General features: G+C 46.1%; 1 protein-coding gene across 1 annotated transcript in view; it reads left to right on the top strand.

Annotated features, from left to right (window-relative positions):
- The first annotated feature begins 13,574 nt into the window (after nucleotides 1-13,574).
- LOC118001985 (superoxide dismutase [Mn], mitochondrial) overlaps nucleotides 13,575-19,900 on the top strand; it is an 11,256-nt gene continuing 4,930 nt past the window's right edge. The window contains exons 1-3 of the mRNA XM_034992203.1: nucleotides 13,575-13,683; nucleotides 14,041-14,243; nucleotides 18,854-18,970. Coding sequence (XP_034848094.1) covers nucleotides 13,661-13,683; nucleotides 14,041-14,243; nucleotides 18,854-18,970 — 343 coding nt within the window. The 5' untranslated portion in view covers nucleotides 13,575-13,660. The remainder of the gene's footprint in view (nucleotides 13,684-14,040; nucleotides 14,244-18,853; nucleotides 18,971-19,900) is intronic.

Raw genomic sequence — 19,900 nt, 5'->3', positions numbered from 1 at the left:
TTCAGTCATTCTGAATCCTTGATGGGGGCAGGGAGCAGAGATAATAGAGGTGTGGGGAACGCAGAATCACTTGTTCTTGAAAACAGGCTTGTCTAGTTCCTGGGAAATCCTTTATTAAAAAAATAATAAAATAAAGGCAGACCTTGGAGATAATTTCCCTATCATGATCTCTGTCCTTGTCACCCATTCAGTGCAAATAACAGCACTTTCTGAAAAGGAATCAGTGTGCTAGCATGACTAAGCATCACTGTACTCCTTCCAACTTCCACCAGGGTACCATGGCACACACTGCTGGGAGCCATGTTCCTCTTCTTGCTGATGGTTTCCTAATGGTGTTTGAGTCATAAGATCTTCAGCCCAGGGGATGAATTATGGCTGGTATGAGCCGATGTTTCTTAACAGGAGTGCTATTGATATTTGGGGTAGGATGAATTTTTGTGTGTGTGTAAAAGTGTTCCGTGCATTTTAGGACATTCTGCATCCCAAGACTAACCCACTAAATGCCAGTGGTATCTCTCTATTTATGTGACAACTGAAAGTACCCCGTCTATAGTTCCAGTACCTCTGTATGGGGAGGATTCCCCTGATGAGAATCAATGGGGGGGTATTGGAATCTTCTTTACCAAAAATCATGATACCCCATCTTCCTGCAGGCAGAATTAGCCAGTTGATCAGTTCTGGCCAGGACCAGAGGAAATCTCCTGGGGCTTCTGAGAAAGGTTTTTCTTTCTGATAAGAGAGGTGTACATGAGGAAAAGTGTTTTTCGCCCTCCCTTCCTCTTAACAGTCTGGGAGAGGCTGTGATGCTCGTACCTATAGGAACCATCTCACGATCAGGAAGTACCAAGTGGGAAAACAGAAGCCAGCCTGCTGAGAATACAGAGTAGGGAGTGAAAAGTTCCTGGATTGTGGATGACATTGTTAAGCTTCCCAAATGAACCCAGGGACTGCCAACTGCTGGGCTTTTTATGAAGTAAAAGAGAAATATATTTTAAACCACTGTCCATCAGGGTGCATATTAACACATCACCAAACACATTCTGACTTAGGCAGTTAGGGAAAAAGAGTATTTACATGATAAACAAGTTAAAGAAAATGGAAAGGTACCGAGTAAAGCTAGGTTTTTCTTGGGGCAAAAATATAATAAAACAATTCACCTGCAGAGAGTTGAATACTTAAAAGTCTCAATATATGGATTATATTTGCTTTATTGAACCCATGCATCAAAATAATTGTTCTTCCTGTACCACTTTACATTAGGTTATGATTATGGCCCTCATTGTTTAGTGACTTGATAAAGCAGAAATTTACGTACCATTATTTACTTCCAGAAACCCAAGCCTTATAAGACACAGACCTAGCCACATTAAATATGTAAAGGGCCTGGAGAATCTTCTTTTCAGAATTACTATTCTCTTTTCCTTTGCTGCTTGCCAGCCTATGGGTACAACAGCTAAGTTCTGTTGGGTCAAACACTCAATGAAACCTCTTCTAATTTTTAAAAAGGACAGCCTTTTATTCCCCATAGATTAAAGAACCACTAGCTCAGGAGACAGTCCATCCAAAAACCATGTGCCTGACTCGCTCCTGATCATTGAAAATCTGTACTTCTTGCAGAGAAGAGCAGTTGTTCCAGTCACTGTGCTGACCACCTGCTACAGACGTCTGTTAGGAATAACATAAGACTTATTTTCATTGCTCTTTCCTGCCTTTTTTTTTTTATTATTTTTTTTTATTTGAAGGCAGAGAGCCCAAGCAGGGGGAGCAGCAAGTAGAGGGAGAGGGAGAAGCAGACTCCCCGCTGAGCAGGGAGCCCGATGCAGGGCTCCATCCCAGGACCCTGGGACCACGACCCGAGCTGAAGGCAGATGCTTAACCGACTGAGCCACCCAGGCACCCCCCTGCCTTTTTTAGCCTCTTTTCTCTATCCCACTCATCTGTGTCCAGTGCTACTGGCCACATCCAGATCTTTATCTTTTCTCATGCAGAACTCCAACAGCCTCCTAGTTGGTCCCCTGCCACCCGTCAAAAACATCGTCCACAGAGCAGTTCTGGAAGATTTCCATTTTTGGGGTTATGGAGCAGACATACTATTCCATGTTCCTTTCACGAAGCACAACAATAAGTCCTGCATGTTACCTATGAAACGAACATAAGAAAGCACACGGGCTAGGGACATCAGGACCGGAGAGCAACACAAAGCTTGTCCCGTTCCCTGAACTTTCTCTTTGCTTTATAAACCTCAGAAGCAGGCAATCTCAAAATACCAACAGGCATAGACAAAACATACTCCACCACCCCCCCCGAAAAGTCTGTTCCCTATAACCAAAGGACCAGGGAAGAGACAGCCCAGCAAGACAGAAAATCTTTAGACAGCAACCACTCTTTACAGCCAGCACCCCCACGCGTGCCATCACAGGGTACTGATTAAAAGCATCGGTGAGCCAGGATGTGGTTAATCCGGAGACACTGGAGCAGGAGTTACCGCACAACCCCAACACATTGTTACACCTTTTCAACAAAGGGCGACACCGGAAGTGCTTTTTAGTATTCTGGGAAAGAGCACCACCTTGTGATGAAAGAAAAGGAAACAATCGAAATGCTGTGCTTCTAAGCCCTTGGTCAAAGCCAAGTCAAGGTGGACTTTTAGAGGCTAACTCCCCAGGGGGTGGTGTACCGTCCGGAGAAGGGGCTGATGAAGCCCAACGTTCCAGATCAAAGCTGGCTCATCCCTCTTGAGGAGGGAACATTCTGTATGAGATGTATCCCACAGTGGGGGACTCAGGGATATCTGAGGTCCTCGTTTTCTGGACAGGAAAAAGAAGATGAGGAAAGTTATAGAAAGAAAGAGAAGCAAACTGATTCTTAACACTTTGCTGGAGGCTTTACATACATTGTTTTATTAGTTCTCACAAGCAGACTTGTAGGGAAGTGAGGTCTTGTATTAGTCCCATTTGGCAGGTGGGACAGCCGAGGCACAGAGAGGTTCAATAACAGCACAGATAAGAAGAGGGAAAGCCTCAACTTGGAAAAGTTAAGCTGATTTCAGGGTCTCCTCTCCTAAACATACACAACAGGCTTCCCTCAGGAACATATGTACACATAGAAACCTTCAGCAAAATAAAGGTATGACTACGGCAGAGAACGTAACTTAAAAGTATGTTTAATCTCCTCAGCCTGATATGATAAAAGTAAGGGTCCCTCTTTGGGACAGCCTTATTTTATGCCTGTAGACCCCTGTGCCTAAGAACAAGTTCCCCTCTCAGCAGGAGAAGGTTTATGTACAGTGGAGGGGGATTTTGTTCTTGTTCCGTAGAAAATAAGTGCTAAATATAGCCAAACCACCCAGTAAGTTTGAGTCGTGCTTCCGCCCCAGAGAGAGGAATAACCAAATGATAACAAGGGCAGATTTGGGTAGGAGGCTATCTAAAAGTGGCTGCAGTGACCACAGGGTCTTTCTTAATAAGGAAAACCAGGCTGTCCAAGGCCATGTCCAGAAGGCATGGAAAATTTAGGTGTGTTTAGGCAAACAAGTGTTTCCAGAGCTCCATTCTCTGAGCAGGGCTCAGCAGTGAGGGAGTCCTGCAGGTGGAAGGTGATGCTGGACAGAGTTTGTGGCAGCCGTGCTAATTATAATCCAAGTGGGAGCCCAAGCGGGAGTCCAGAGGTAGAGAAGGGGATCCAGCCCCTAGAAGAAGGGACTGGCAAGGGCCAGGAAGTGTTCGTGGGCCTCAGACATTGAAAAAAGGGAATGAGTAAGATAGCCAGGATAAATCACAGCAGCTAAATGTGCTTGTTTCGTATAGGAATCTTACTATAAGGCATTACAAAGATAATAAATATATAATACTTCTTTTAAATTTTATTTAATTACTTGAGAGAGAAAAGGGGGGAGAGGGACAAGCAGACCCCCTGATGAGCAGGGAGCCCGATGCGGGGCTCCATCCCAGGACCCTGAGATCATGACCTGAGCTGAAGTCAGACAACCAACTGAGCCACCCAGGTGCCCCTATTTAATAAGTTTTTAAAGGATAGACCGTGGTGTGGCTTTGACCTAGGTATTTTTCCAAAACCCACTCTATATGTGGCTTCAGCCTTGGCCTTTGGAAAACTGGGATCAAGTGCTCACTTCATTGTCATTTGGATCATCCCTGGCCTTGTGCTAGACGAGAGGTTGTGTAATTGCTTCAGTTACTGTCCTATTCAACTTGGGTAACAACGTCACTCATAGAATCAAGGCATGCTGTCCCGATTATTTCCAACAGACAGATGTAGCATGGGGTGAACATCTTCTTGGGTTCTGTGTTCACTGAAATTCTATTAGTTATATAAATGTATATTCATTACACAAAAGCTTTAAAAGAGCTAAAATGTATTTAGCTCTTTTAAATACATTTCTCTTCTGTTTAATATCATTTAAATTCTTATCAACATTTATTGACTCAAAAGAATATAATGGTCTTCCTAAAGTTATCTACCTAATATTTAACATTCTCATTTACTTCAACCTATCTTCAAATGTATTTAGCTTTCTAAGTGTTCTTAATAACTGCTTTGTACAGGGGTGCCTGCGTGGCTTAGTCGGTTAAGTGTCTGACTTTGGCTCATGATCTTTGATCTTGATCTCGGGGTCCTAGGATTGAGCCCCATGGAGGACTCCATGCTCAGCGGGGAGTTGTCTTCTCTCTCTCCCTCTGCTCTGCACCCCCCCCCGCTCGTGCAGTCTCTCAAATAAATAAAGAAAATCTTTAAAAAGATAAAAATAGAAATAAAAAATTAAGTTAAATTCATACTACTACTAAATGTTTTATTTTTTTATTTTTAATCTTTTTTAGAGAGGGAGGCAGGAGGGGCAAAGGGAGGGGCAGAGGGAGAGAATCTCAAGCAGTTTTCCCACTGAGCCCAGAGCCCCCCACCCCCCTGCCTCAACATAGGGCTTGATCTCACAACCCTGAGATCATGACCTGAGCTGAAATCAAGGGTCAGGCGCTTAACTGACTGAGCCACCCAGGCGCCCCAACTTTTCTAAAGGAATTTTCAAGAGATGTTTGAAAACAACTCAGGATGCCATAACATATCTTGAAGAACCTAAGTTGTAACTTTTCATAGTACTTGCTAGATTTAAAGTCACGTTTGGGCTGATTAGAGGTGGGTACCCTTGGGCAAGGTGGTGGTGTGGGTGCAGGCTTGCCTCTAAAATCCCCATTGAAATGACCCAAGGGACAAACTCATGGGGAAAAAAAAATCCACAGTACTGCTAGAAATATGAAGTGCCACTCAAAGACCAGAAATCTGGGAGAATTTCTGTAGACATAGTCTTTTTTTCCCCCTTAATTGAGGGGGGTAGGGGGGCTGAAGGAGAGAGAGAGAGAATCCTCAAGCAGACTCCCCGCTGAGGAGGGAGCCCCACACAGGGCTCAATCCCGTGACCCGGAGATCATGATCTGGGCAGAAACTAAGAGTCAGAGGCTTAACTGACTGAGCCCCCCAGGCACCCCTCTGGTAAACAGGCTTGATGTGTCGCTGCCACATTGGGTAGCAATGATTTGTGGGATGTGATCGCACAGTGACTCCACTGTGTTATTATGTTGGCCGGCTGAGCTTGGTTTTTCTTTGCCCCTGGACCAAAATGCTGGTGCCAGGACCTTTTTTTTCTTTCTTTCTTTCTTTTTTTTTTTTAATTGTAGGTGATAAATCATATAATCACTTTAAGTTGGGACACAGGCTCAGTCTTAAATGCCCAGTCCTATGTACAAACCTCTGCCATGGACTTTAAGTTGAGACTTGTGCTTTAGTGCAGGACTGCAGTGGGAGAAGGAGAGGGAAGTCTGCAGTCTGCAGTGGGAGGAGAGGGAAGCTGGTGGGCTCTTCCAGTCTTGGGCCTTCTTCTCCTGCTCTTCCTTTCCTAGCATGCTAACCCTGGTTTCTGGCTTTCCAGGGATTGAGCTGCAGGAGAGAGGAGGTGTGGGGTTATGGTTCATGCTGGTGGTGTGGGGAGCGAGGGGCCTGTGGGGGAATCTTAACTTGACTATTACTGTCTTGTCTGGCTGTTGTTTGACACTGACTCTTGTGGTTTTGGAGACCACCTGTCACTGAGGATTTCTCACCCAGAACTTAGTCAAAAAGCTGAGAGACCGCATTGTGTTCCAGGGAAGCTTAAGAAAAGAAAACAAGATCTCTGCTTTATGCTGACCCCGAAAGAAAAGTAGGCCAGCAGAAAGTCAAATTTTAACAAAAATAAACGTTATGTCCAAAGACCAGTCATTTATTTTTTTTTTTAAGATTTGATTTATTTATTTGACAGAGAGAGACAACAGCCAGAGAGGGAACAGAAGCAGGGGGAGTGGGAGAGGGAGAAGCAGGCTTCCCGCCGAGCAGGGAGCCCGATGCGGGGCTCGATCCCAGGACCCCGGGATCACGACCCGAGCCGAAGGCAGACGCCCAATGACTGAGCCACCCAGGTGCCCCCAAAGACCAGTCATTTAAACATAACTTCCAAAGTGCATACCCAGAGATAGGTGTTCCTCATTTAACACTAAGAGACATCTTCTTATTCCATGTGATCAAAAAAGTTGGAGTCAGAAAATATGTCATGACCTTATCTTAAGCAATGCATTTTAACTTAAAACATGCAAATGCATATCCATTCAATACCTTTCAGATGAAGAGCCAGAACATTGTTGGAGCTGCCCGTGACCACACTAATCGTGCATTGTCTATGGTTTCCGTTTTCAGTTCTCAGCTGTGGGGTGGGAACTTGAAGACACCTGCAAAGCAATCTGATCCTTTCACCATTCAGTGATCTTCCCAATCATATTACTTGTTTTGCCCTCCTCTAATTGAACAGCGATTATTTTTAGTGGCTCACCTTTATTGAAACTTTACAAAGTATTCACTTTAGTTTTCATTAAAATAACTTCCTTTCTCACATCTTAAATAGGGCTTTGTTAAATCACATAATTTCAAAAAAAAATCACATAATTTCAATAACTGGTAAATAAGTAAAACTAGGCATAAATCTGTTAGGGGAACAAATACACCTGCCTCTTGGTAAGCATCCACCCCAACTGCTGGGGCAGTAGTGAGTGGTCTGGCCCTGATAATTCATGGGTTACGGGCATCTGTCACTATGCCCTACAGAGGAATGGAAAGATGTCTGTTAATCTGGAAAGCTGTTGAGGTGGACTGTGTATGAAAGCTTCTACGATATGTATTCTGCCTGGAATGGCATGGTATGGTGGAAAGCATGGGTTTCTCCACTATGCCTTCCATGGTCTGGCATCCTTTGCTGACTAACTCACTTGGTGTGACATTTTTGTAATAGTTTTGCCTCTAGGACAGTGGTCCTCGATTGGAGATGATTTGGCCCCCAGGGGACATTTGGCAATGTTTGAGACATTTTTCGTTGTCAAAGCTGGAGGTGAGTGAGTGCTATTGGTATCTAGTGGGGGTTAACAGGGAGGTGGATAAATATCCTACAATCCACAGGGCAACTCCCATAACAGGGTCATCTGGTCCAAAATGTCAGCTCTGCTTGGGGGAGAGACCCTGCTCTCTGGGTTCTGGCCTCTGACCCCAGACTCCAGTGTCTGGGTGGCTTTTGGCCTTCCCATCAGCACTCCCAGATGTCACCATCCTTCCTGAGTGACAGGCTCCCCAGGTCTGTGACAAAGTTCCTGGGGATAAGGATGATCGCTGGTTCTATACACAACTCATAACGAGCTTAGCATCCAGAGGACAGTAGGTACATCATTGTTTAAATAATAACAACATGGGCGCCTGGGTGGTTCAGTTGATGGGTGTCTGCCTTCGGCTCGGGTCATGATCCAGGGTCCTGGGATCGAGCCCCGCATCAGGCTCCCTTCTCAGCAGGAAGCCTGCTTCTCCCTCTCCCACTCCCCCTCCTTGTGTTCCCTCTCTTGCTATCTCTCTTTCTGTCAAATAAATAAATAAAATCTTAAAAAAATAAAAATAAATTTATAAATAATAACAACAGAACACAGAGGTTGAAGCACCAGTTGAAATCCTTTCTCATTCACCCTCCAGTTCCAACTAATGGAGTCAGCCGCTACCAGAAGTAAGATTATGAATCCCTACAGCCTGGATCAAAGGTGGAGAGGTTCATGTTGTGGACAGGCTGTGCAGGTTTGGCAGCTTCCCCCACTGGGAAATACAAAAGGGCGACTGAAAGGAAGAGCAGTTCTGGGCTTTAACAGAGTGTTGGGCTTGATCCTTTCTGATTTTGCTCTCCACTCATGCCCTTGGAGAAAGAGGATCATGGAACCTATGCGCCCTGAACATTGAGGGTGAGCTTGGACACTGGTACCCACTTTTTGTCAGGATATTTCTGAAGGTGGAGGCACCAACCAGTCTCAAAGGGAGCATGGAGATGAAGCATGAACCAGGCTGCCCTGTCCTGCATGTTGATCAAAGGAACATTCACCCAGAAAAGGGACAGGGGAGCCCAACAGACGCATGGTCACACCTGGGCAGGGACAAGGGCTCTACCTGACAGAGAGCCAGCTGGGGTGAGGCTGAGCCAGATAGGTCATCTGTATAAAAACACTTGTGCATATGTGGGGCCACTAAAATGAAGTTGAACCAGACCGAGATAAAACGCACCTCTTCTCTCTCAGCCTCTGACTGTGGCTGGAACTGGTACCTGGGGTCAGATGACACCAAAGCAGGAGACAGCTAAGAAAGGCCATCCCTCCTGGATACAGACTCCCTTTTCCCTCCCTGCAGGTGAGTGCCAGCAAGCCCTCTGAAGGAGCAGGGCAGGGAGGAGAGGGGAGGGGAGTGCCGTGGGGTGAGTCCCTAGTGGGAAGGAGACCCAGTGATTGTGATTATAAACTCAACAGTGGCTGACAGTTTGAAAACCAGATTGGATTACAGAAAGCTGTGAACTGCTGTATTAGTTTGCTTGGGTTGTAAAGCAAAATACCATAGATGGGGTGGCCGAAGCAACAGAAATCTGTTTTTTCACAGTTCTGGAGGTGGGAACTCTGAGATCATGCTGTCAGCAGGATTGATTTCTCTTTAGGTCTCTCTCCTTGGCTTGCAGATGGTCACCTCTCAGTCTGTGTGTGTGACTTTATCTCCCCTTATAAGGACACCTGTCACACTGGCTTAGGGCCCACCCTGAAACTCTCATTTTAATTTAAGCACCTTTTTAAAGGCCCTATCTCCAAATACAGTCACATTCTAACGTACTGGGTGTTAGATCTTCAACATATAAATTTTTGGGGGACACAATGCAGTCCATAATAACTGGGTTAAGTACTAACCTGGTCTGGGACAAAACTAAGATGTCTGCTCAAGGGAGAGTTGAATGTTCAGGGTCAGTGTTGAGATTAAGAGAACTTCTGGTTTGTACATCACTGAGAGGATACTCTTCAAATCCCATACAGGAGTAATTGATAATCAACCAGACTATCTTGTACCAATATATAGCTGACTAGTTCCTTAAACTAAATTAATACTCTCTTTTTTAAAGATTTTATTAATTAATTAATTAATTTATTTATTTATTTATTTAAGAGAGACAGAGATAGTAAGAGAGAGCATGAGTGGGGTGGGGGCAGGGAGAGGGAGAAGCAGACTCCCCGCCCAGCAGGGAACCCGTTGCAGGGCTGGATCCCAGGACCCCAGGATCATGACCTGAGCCAAAAAGGCAGACGCTTAACTGACTGAGTCACCCAGGTGCCTCTAAATTAATACTCTTAGGGTGAAAACACTTCTAGGCTTATTTCACATGATTTTATGCTATTTCCCCCACAAAAGGGCCAGTGAAGATATAAGCCAGCACCAGAGTGGGGGGATGTAGGCCAAGATAGCTAGTGTTCTGGGACATGCCTGAGGTGGGACCCAAAGTTCATACTATTTCCAATGGACCAAGTTCTGGCATGAACCTCTGTGGTATATGAGGCCAAGCCTCCTGCACACCTACGCTGGTTCCTTGGTGTGGGGTGTAACCCCTGGCATATGCTGGCCAGGAGATATAGCCAGCCTGAGATCGTTATGCTTGGTCATTGCCCTCAGGGACGTGGGTCCATTCATCTTGGGTAGCTCTCGGGAATTATTCTTAGAACTGTGCCCATGAATTCAGTTTTATTCCATGATAATCCTGGGATATTAATAGATCAACACACTTCTCACACAGAATACATTGGCCAAGTTGTTTTTCTACCTGCTGTGATGGTTAATTTTACGTGTCAATTTGGAGGGTGTTTTGGATGAAATTAACATTTAAATGGGTGAACTTGGGGTAAAGCAGATTGCCTTCCATAATGTGGGTGGACCTCATCCAATCAGCTGAGGACCTGCACAGAACAAAAACTGACCTCCTAAGCAAGAGGAATTCTCCCTCAGAATGTCTTTGCACTGGATCTACATGATTGGCTGTCCTGGGTCTCCAGCCTGTCGGTTCACACTGTAGACTTTGGACTTGCCAGCCTCCATAATCCATGAGTCAATTCCTTATAATATACCTCTTTCTCTCTATATATACAAATCATATCAATTCTGTTTCTTTTTTAAAAAAAGATTAATTTATTTATTTTGGAGAGAGAGAGAAAGAGCATGCAAAGGGGAAGGGGAGAGGGAGAGAGAGAATCCCAAGCAGGCTCTGTGCTGAGCCCAACACCGGGCTCAATCTCATGACCCTGAGATCGTGACCTGAGCAGAAATCAAGAGTTGGGCGCTTAACCAACTGAGCCACTCAGGCGCCCCTCAATTCTGTTTCTTAATTCATCTCTTTCTCTCCATATATACAAATCATATCAATTCTGTTTCTCTGGGGAACTCTGACTAATACACCTGGAGTAGTTATGATGGTGGGTTATTCATTCCCCTAAAGGGGTAGACACTGCATCGTCTTTATGGAGGGATCTGCTGGACTCTAGATATGGGACCCCCTTTCTTTTTATGCTCCTCTATTCTGGCTTCCCAGGTTTATGGCCTGCAAGGGTGGGAAAAGTCAGGTGACCCAGTGCCAAAGGCAGCTCTAGGAAGCTGGGTTTTCACTGAGGCTAAGAAGTAATGTGATTGAAAGTACAACCCAACATGAGAACGGAGAAGCAGTATCAAGCTCAGGTCCAAGAATTATGACCTGAGTCATATACAAGAGATGAGTCTGGAGATTAGATTTCACATTTTTTTCAGGCTGGAAATATGCACAGCTAACTGACTACATCTCCCAGCCTTCTCTGTAGCTAAGTGTATCTGTTGGGTGAATCTACTGCAAAGGGTCCTTAAAAGGGAGACAGCTGGGGCCCAACCTTTTTTCCTTCCCTCTTCATGGGAAGGAGGTGAGATGGCTGGTGCTCTAGAAACTATCATGGATCATGAAGCAACTCTGAGGACAGAGGAGCCTGGGTCCTTGATCATCTCATGGCACTGTCATCCCAGCTTGGACTGCCTACTTCAGATTGCTTTTACATGAGGGAATGGATATGCTCTTCTGTGTTTGAGACACTCAGTCACTAGAATATGAATGTGATTAATAACTGGCTCAAAATGATTTCATCTCAACCCATATTTTGCTTCCTGCAGCCAATATGTTGGTCTAACGTGGTGGGTCTGAGTAGCTTTGGGAAGTTTATGCAAGGGAAATGCCCAGTTATGATGCCAGATGTGACAGATGACATCCTGAGCTGGCTGGAGGAATTTGGGACAGGCCCCAGTCAACTGTAATCTAACTCCAGGCCAATACTGAATGAGTACTTCCTATAGTCGCCAACAAAAAAGAAAAAGAGGCCTGTTCATTGGGTGTGGCAGACAAAGAAGGTAAAAAAACTTCTCCTAATCTCCAGTATCCCCCAAATCCTTGGTCTCAATCCAGATACTCTCACAGTTGGGGTTGTCTTCTGGAAGGATGTAGCTGATACAGATGTGATGTGAGAGACACTTCTACCAGACTGTTACTGTCACTAGCCCACCCCCCAATTGTTCCTTGTTCAAAAGGGCATCTCCTGAGGGGGTCAATTTAAGTATCAAAGTATCATCATCTGTACAAACTAGGAGTACATCCATGCAGCCTAACCGGGCTCAGTCGCCTTACGGTGATAGAACAAGCCTTTTTATTAGTGACTGATCTGTCACTGAATTCTGTTATTTCATCCTTCAAAATGTCCTTTTCTTCCAGTTCTCAGAGCTAGTACCCTAAAACTGGCTCTTAGGACCTCAGCTAGGATTCACGGAACAGCTTTCTAACTAGCTTGCCCTTCACGATATCAATGCCAGACTACCTTGACTGAAAAACTATTTTATATCTCAGTTCAGCTAAAATGCTTCTTAATTTCCATAACCAACCAAATTTGAGTTTTGAGCATATGCCTAGCTTGCCCCCAACCTGATTTTACTCCTTTATCCCATCAAATATTCTTGGTTAGTTTCCCAACTGTTGGCAAGTGCCAGCCCTCTTGCTGAGAAGCCAGCTCAGTAGTTCCTGTTAGCTATTCCCCAACCCAAATCCTAGTCATCCTTGGGAAGGGGGGAGAGATAGGGAGGGGGGTGTAAGAGAGTAGCTGAAACTATTCAGCACCTACTCTGCTTCCTTTTATATTATCCTATTCAGTAAGGATCCAACTTACACCAATAATAGTGTTAAGGGTTTACTAACTTCTATATAGAAAGGATTCACACAATTTAGGATTTTTTTTAAATTGTTGAGAAAGCATTAGATGCAGCTCATTGGGCTGTTAGACACAGTAGGAAAGAATCCTCTGTTGCACTTTTGTAATATTCTCCTGAGCTTTTGGTTCTTGGAAGTCACTCTGAACAAACACTCAGGACCTGACTGGTCAGGCTTAGTAATCAAGAAAGTACGAACTTTCGGTTCTAATCCACTCTTTTACTTATTAACTGTGTGATCAGGGCAACCTGCTTAACTTCAGGGAGCTCATTAATACCGCCTGGAGTCAACGATACCTACTCTAGGAGTGAAATAAAGATAAATGCATATAAACCCAGCAGCATAGTCCCTGGCACGTTGCAGGCGTTCAGTAACACTATCAGGCCGCCCCGGTCCTGGCTCCGGTCCCAAGGTCGAATTCACTCGGAAAGAAAGGTCACTCCGGGCAGCGGCTGGAGGGGCACCGGCTCTACACCGTACCAGCGCTCAGGACTCTCCTCCCTGCGGGCCCTCCCTAGCCCGCCAGAGCGCGCCAAGGCCGCTCAGGGAAGCCGCAGCCCTCCCGCCCAGGAGGTCGCCGGACCCCACCGCGGCCCCGAGGCGCCGGGAGCAAAGGGGCGGGGTTGCGGCGGCTGCGCCTGCTGGGCCCCCCCCGCGGGCCCCCGAGGGGGCGGGGCTGCGGGCCGTACCATCTTCCACGTGGGGGGGGTAGAGCGCGGCCTTCCCTTTGGCCACACGCTCAGAAGCGGGCAGGTGGGCGCCGCCGTTCCCCTGGCCGCCCGGGGCAGGTCCCTCATGCCCCTCCTTTTCCTCCTCTCGCATCCCCTGGGCTCAGGGCGCGGGCTGGCTCCGGCAGGGCAGGCCCCGGGCCGCGCGCCCCCCGGCGTGGGAGCGGCAGGCGCAGGGGGCGGAGCCCGTGGAGGTCGGCGGTGTCCCCGCGGCGCGGCCCGCAGGCTGCGTCTGTGTGCGCCCGGCCCTCGGCGCGGCGGTTCGGCTCTGCGGCCTGGACTGCTGGCGTAGCTCACCATGCTGTCCCGGGCAGCGCGCAGGTGAGGCGCCCGGGCCGCAGGGCGCAGCGGGGGCGGGTCGCGGCCCGGAGGGCGGAGGGGCTCGGGCGGCCGCCTCCACCGGCCCCGCTCCGTGCGTGCCCGCGCCGGCGCGGCGGGTCCCGGGCATCTCCGCGGCCCCGGCGCCGTGGGGACGCGGCGGGCGGCCCTGCGTCGGGGCAGGTGGCCGCCGAGCGCGCCCCGGTGCTGCCGCGGCGCAGGGCTGCCGCGTTGGTGTAAAGCTGCAGCGAACGTGGAGGGCGAGCGAGCGAGCGAGCGAGCGAGCGGTAGAAAGGCCCGGATGGCGCTGGGTCTGCGTAGACGCGTGAGCGAATCGGTCTGCGTCTGCTCTCTTCGCAGCACGAGCCGGACGCTGGTGCCGGCGCTGGGGTCGCTGGCTGCCCGGCAGAAGCACAGCCTCCCCGACTTGCCGTACGATTATGGCGCCCTGGAGCCTCACATCAACGCCCAGATCATGCAGCTGCACCACAGCAAGCACCACGCGACCTACGTGAACAACCTGAATGCCATCGAGGAGAAGTACCTGGAGGCGCTGGAGAAGGGTAGGTGCCAGGCTGCCTGCCGGTGAGAAGCGACAGGGAAAGGGGACCGCGAGGCGCGGCCCCGGGAACCAGGAGAGCGGCTCCTCCGCGTGTTCCGGAATTCACAAGGAATGCGGTCGTTTTGTGGGAAACTGAAACAGGCCTGTGTGTATCTACTAATACTTAGAATTCAGTGTTACGATATAATATGGACTTACCCCCCCCCCCCCGCCCCCAGAGAGCTTAGTTGACAAAACCGGTAAGGAGCGTGTGGACTTTGTGGCCGGGGGCGTGTGTGTACGAGAGTCTGTGTGTTAATGTCTCCGTACAGAATCGTATTACACTTTTCAGCCTGCTAATCAGTGGCTTGCACGAGAAAAACAACTGACGGTGTGTACTGCTTAATAAGCTGCCCAGTTAAAACATGTCGTTTTTCCAAGTTTATTGACTTTAGGTCCTCTGACATTTGAGTAAATTTCGGACCGTGACATCTTGCTGACGGGGGGCATCTAGTGGGAAAAGGTAGTATTTCAGCCTGATTGCATGAGGTAATTGGCTAAACAAAAACAAGAGGAAGTTGCCACATTCTGGAAGATTTGTGACGGGAACCGTGAGTACGCGGAAAAATTTTGGTGATTTGTACGGGAAAGGGGTTTTAGAAAATAACAAATTCGGGGAAGATGTGGTAATGATGGCAAGGTGGGGAATATCCCAGTTGTGAAATTATTTCCTGCATGATAACACCTGACAACTTGAACCTTTCTCTTCAATATTTTAAGAACAACTTAATTTCAGTCCTTCTCTTGTGCAATCACACCTTTACTCGTTTTCATGAAGGTTACTGAAAACAAAAAAAAGCTGTACATTATGTTGTATTATGTTGACTATAAATTAATAAGTACCTACAAAGTTTTCTTTTATTTAAAAAATTATATATTTTAAAGACTGTTGAAGAATTAAATTTTCATGTTTGAAAATTTGGGGCAAAAGTATTAAGTGACGTAAACATCATCAATCTCATTAAAAGTAGGTAAATACTTTTCAAACAAAAGTATTTAACTTGTACTTAACAGGAAAAAAATTGAATTGAAACCAAGGAAAATGTTGAACTTAATAGTATTTTTAAAGCAAATTGTAAAGCCCCGCACATTTCTATTTATTACTACTATTTTTTATTTTTTAAAATATTTTATTTGTTTATTTGACAGAGACATAGAGAGCACAAGTAGGCAGAGCGGCAGGGAGAGGGAGAAGCAGGCTCTCTGTGGACCAGGGAGCCTGATGCGGGGCTGGATCCCAGGACCCTGGGATCATGACCTGAGCCGAAGGCAGACACTTAACCACCTGAGCCACCCAGAAGCCCCAGTTACTACTTTTTTTTTTTTTTTTAAGCTCTATACCCAATGTGGGGCTCGAACTCACAACCCCAAGATTGAGTCGTATGCTCTACCAACTGAGCCAGCCAGGCACCCCCCAAATTTAAAGTTTATTTATTTATTCAGTTTATTTATTTGAGAGAGAGAGCACAAGCAGGGAGGAGGAGCGGAGGAAGAGGGAGAAGCAGACCTCCTGCTGAGCAGGGAGCCCGCCAGGCAGCTTGATCCCAGGACCCTGGGATCTCCACCCGAGCTGAAGGCAGACGCTTAACCGACTGAGCCACCCAGGCACCCCTATATTAAAATTTAAAAATGATGAAGTGGCTCAGTCGGTTAAGCATCTGCCTTTGGCTCGGGTCATGATCCCAGGCTCCTGGGATCTAGTCCCGCATCGGGCTCCTTGCTCAGTGGGGAGCCTGCTTCTTCCTCTACCTGCCGCTCCCCCTGCTTGTGCGCATGCTCTCTCTCTGACAAATAAATAAGATCTTTTTTTTTAAAAGATTTTATTTATTTATTTGACAGAGAGACAGCGAGAGAGGGAACACAAGCAGGGGGAGTGGGAGAGAGAGAAGCAGGCTTCCCGTAGAGCAGGGAGCCCGATGTGGGGCTCGATCCCAGGACCCTGGGACCATGACCTGAGCTGAAGACAGACGCTTAACGACTGAGCCACCCAGGCGCCCCTAAATAAATAAAATCTTAAAAAAAAAAAAGATGAAGTAAACTTTAAGAGATTGAGATTATTAAGCTGGTTTTCAATAGCATGTTTCTTTCCCATTAGAAAAATTTAGTTACTGTTGATTTATTAAAAAACAACATAAAACCTACATTTATTTTTAGGGTGATTTTCCTAGAATAATTTCTAAGAGGGACACTGATCTATAACAAAATTATATTGTGAACATAATAACAACAACAAATTGGCATCTTAAAACAACTCTACAAGATGATCTGTATATTCTGAGATCACTTGGCCCTTTCCTCCTCTCTGAGGTATGCCCTAAGAACAGATTAGAGAACTTCTATTATGTAAACTCCCTAATAAGCACAGAGCTCTCAGTGGTTCTTTGTGTCTTCCACTTTGTCTCTTAGTATCTTGTGAATAATAAACACTTGGGATTTAATTGAACAAGGGAATTGCCATTTTCCCTAATAGTTAATCTTAGCTTCTTAAAGGCATGGAAAAGAATATTTTGCCTACTTATTTAGCAAAGTAAAAAAAAAGTCTTCCAATGTGTTTTTTTTTTTTTAAGTGTAGATATCAGAGAATTAGTTGTTTTTACTTTTTTCATAAAAACTACATTTAATGTATTCAGTTATCTAGTCAATCAAACATTTATTGAGTGCCTGGTATGTAGGAGGCAATATATCGGCCCCTGGGACACAGCAGTGCACAGAAGTCCTTGTTATTATCGGAGCTTTTGTTCTAGTGGGGAGACAGATGGACAAGTAAATATGTAGTAGTATGCCAGGGCTGTAAGTCCTATCAGGAAAAACAAGTTGGGGAAGTGGTGAAAATTGCCCATTTTATATTGTGGTTTGAGAAGGCTTCACTGATGAGGTTGCCATGTCCGTGGAGACACGAAGGAGAAATGTGGGAATGAGCCACGAGGCTATCTTCAGCAAGAGTATTCCATTCCAGTTCAGGCAACAGCTAAGGTTAGGAACAGTTAGGGTTAGGAAACCCTAAACTGGGAGCAGGCTGAGCTTCTCTTGGAAGTGCAAGGAGGCCAGTGTGGCTGGAGCTGGGCCAGCGAGGAAATGCACAGGGTCAGATGACCTGCATCTTTGAAGGCAGTTGTAGGGACTTGGGGTTCACTCTGAGTGAGAGGAGCAGCCTTTGGAGGGCTTTGACTAGAGGAGTGCCACGATCAGTGTGGGGTGCAGAGGAGCCCTCTGGCCAGTGTTGAGAACAGATTGTAGAGGGCACGTGTGGAAGCAGGAGACCAGTATGGGATATGGTGGCACAGATGCAGGTAGGTGATGCTGCTCGTCTGCACCAGAAGCAGGAAGAAGGGACTGGATTCTGGATCTTTTTTTTTAATTATTTATTTATTTATTTGAGAGAGAGAGAGAGAAACAGCATGAGAGGGGATAGGGTCAGAGGGAGAAGCAGGCTCCCCGCTGAGCCGGGAGCCCGATGTGGGACTCGATCCCAGGACCCGGGATCGAGCCCGATGTGGGACTCGATCCCAGGACCCGGGATCATGACCTGAGCCGAAGGCAGTCACTTAACCAACTGAGCCACCCAGGCGCCCGATTCTGGATCTTTTTAATGGTAGAGCTGGCTTTGCCAGTGGGTATGTTGGTGGGTTGAACGTGGTGTGAGGGGAAAGGAGTAAGAAATGACCAAGTCCTCAAAAATGTTCTGAGAAAGCAGCTGGGCTGGGGAAGGCCGTTGGAGGGTAAGTTTGGGATTGGAAATCTGAAGTTGAGTCTTGAATATGCTGAATATTTTGTTGATGTAACATTGAACAATTTCCCAGTGGAATAGTTGTCTGTCTAGAAAATGAGAGCTGAAAATCTACCATTTTTTAAAAAAACTTACATTTATTTTTAGTAATCTCTACCCCCACTGTGGGGCTTGAACTCACCACCTTGAGACCGAGAGTTGTATGCTCTACTGACTGAGCCAACCAGGCGCCCCTGAAAATTTACCATTTAGTACAGTTTATGGAACCACACATATCCGCATTTCACTGTTTTCTATCTTTGTTCTCATTGTTGCTGAAATCTTCTTTTTTCTTTTCTTTTCTTTTCTTTACTTATTTGCCAGAGATAGAGGGAGGGCACAAGCAGGGGGAGTGGCAGGCAGAGGGAGAGGGAGAAGCAGGCTGCCCGCTGAGCAGGGAGCCCAGTGCGGGGCTCAATCCCAGAACCCTGAGATCATGACCTGAGCCGAGGGCAGACGCTTAACTGACTGAGCCATGCAGGTGCCCCTGCTGAAATCTTTAATATCCAAGAAAACTTTGAGTTCTTTGAAGCTCAGGAAAGAATTTTCTGCATGCTTTGCACCCCCTGCTGGGACACTCATTGAGTTGTTCAGAATGTTATTAATTGAATTGAAAATCCACTGGGACAAATAATTTTTTAAGATAATCTTTTGTTGTTGTTGTTGTTGTTCGAAATTGTGGAATTTTAGGACCGATAGGGATGTTACAGATAAGCTAGTCTAATTATCTGACGTTTTACAAAGAAAATGGTGTATAGAGTGTTTGAAAAGTAAGAATTTTAAAAAGTATGTTTGCCTCTTTACAGGTGACATTACAACTCAAGTAGCTCTTCAGCCTGGGCTCAAATTCAATGGCGGAGGCCATATCAATCATTCCATCTTCTGGACAAACCTGAGCCCTAAGGGTGGTGGAGAACCCAAAGGTTGGTAGATACTGGTATAGTCTTAGCTACATTTTGTGCACAATAGGAATGACGGTTGCTTTTCTTATATTAATTCTGAGATATCATAGTGGCATACTTTTCATAGCAAGGAGTACAACAAAGTTGTAACTTTGAAAGGGACGTGTAGGAATGGAGAGTACATTCAGGGAGTTACGTCATCAGGTTTTATACACATACAGTGTCAGATACGGTGTCAACTTCTGGTTGAAATGTACTGTACATTAGAACAAGACTGGTAAATGGTTTTTAGAAAAGTTGAGCAGCCTGGGGGTGGGTAAGATACTTAATCATTCTGTATCTACTTTCTTCATCTGTATGATACAGGGACAGTAATAGAGCTGTTTTGAAAATTAAATAAGTTATCAAACATAAAATGCCCAGAATAGTGCCTTTTGCTATTATTTTCCTGCTCTTCCTAACTGATAAAAAGTTAGTTGTCCCAGAAAATTAGGTTTTCCAGGACACCTGGAGGGTAAATGAGGGGACTACAGAGCTAATGGTCTTGTTCACTCTGGCTGGTTTACTTGACTTCCTGTGTCTCTCGTGGAGGCCCAGAGGACTTTAATTACCCTCCTCATCCCAGGGAAGTTACGGGGCATAAGTAGAGCTCTCCCTGTCTCTGGGCTTCTGGCATGTACCTTAAGTTTCTGTGGGTTTATTTGTTTTTAATTGTTTTGTAGAAGGCATCTTAGGCACTTGTAATAAGCAATTTCATTTGGAAGTAAAGATGAATGGGAGAGTAAATTTGAGTAGCTGGGCATTTTTTTTATGAGTTAGGTCTGCAGACAGTGACTTAATACTTCTGAGGTTTTGGGATTTAGTAGAATGTCAGATGTGCCCATTTTCAGCCAACAGGTCTTGGTTCTCTGACACTTTGGGTTATCTGTACCACTTTATTATTTGTGCTTA

Source organism: Mirounga leonina, unplaced genomic scaffold (genome assembly GCF_011800145.1).
Source record: "Mirounga leonina isolate KUSES-001 unplaced genomic scaffold, KU_Mleo_1.0 Mir_55, whole genome shotgun sequence".
Classification (NCBI taxonomy): Eukaryota; Metazoa; Chordata; class Mammalia; order Carnivora; family Phocidae; genus Mirounga; species Mirounga leonina.
This window is presented reverse-complemented; position numbering and strand designations above follow the sequence as displayed.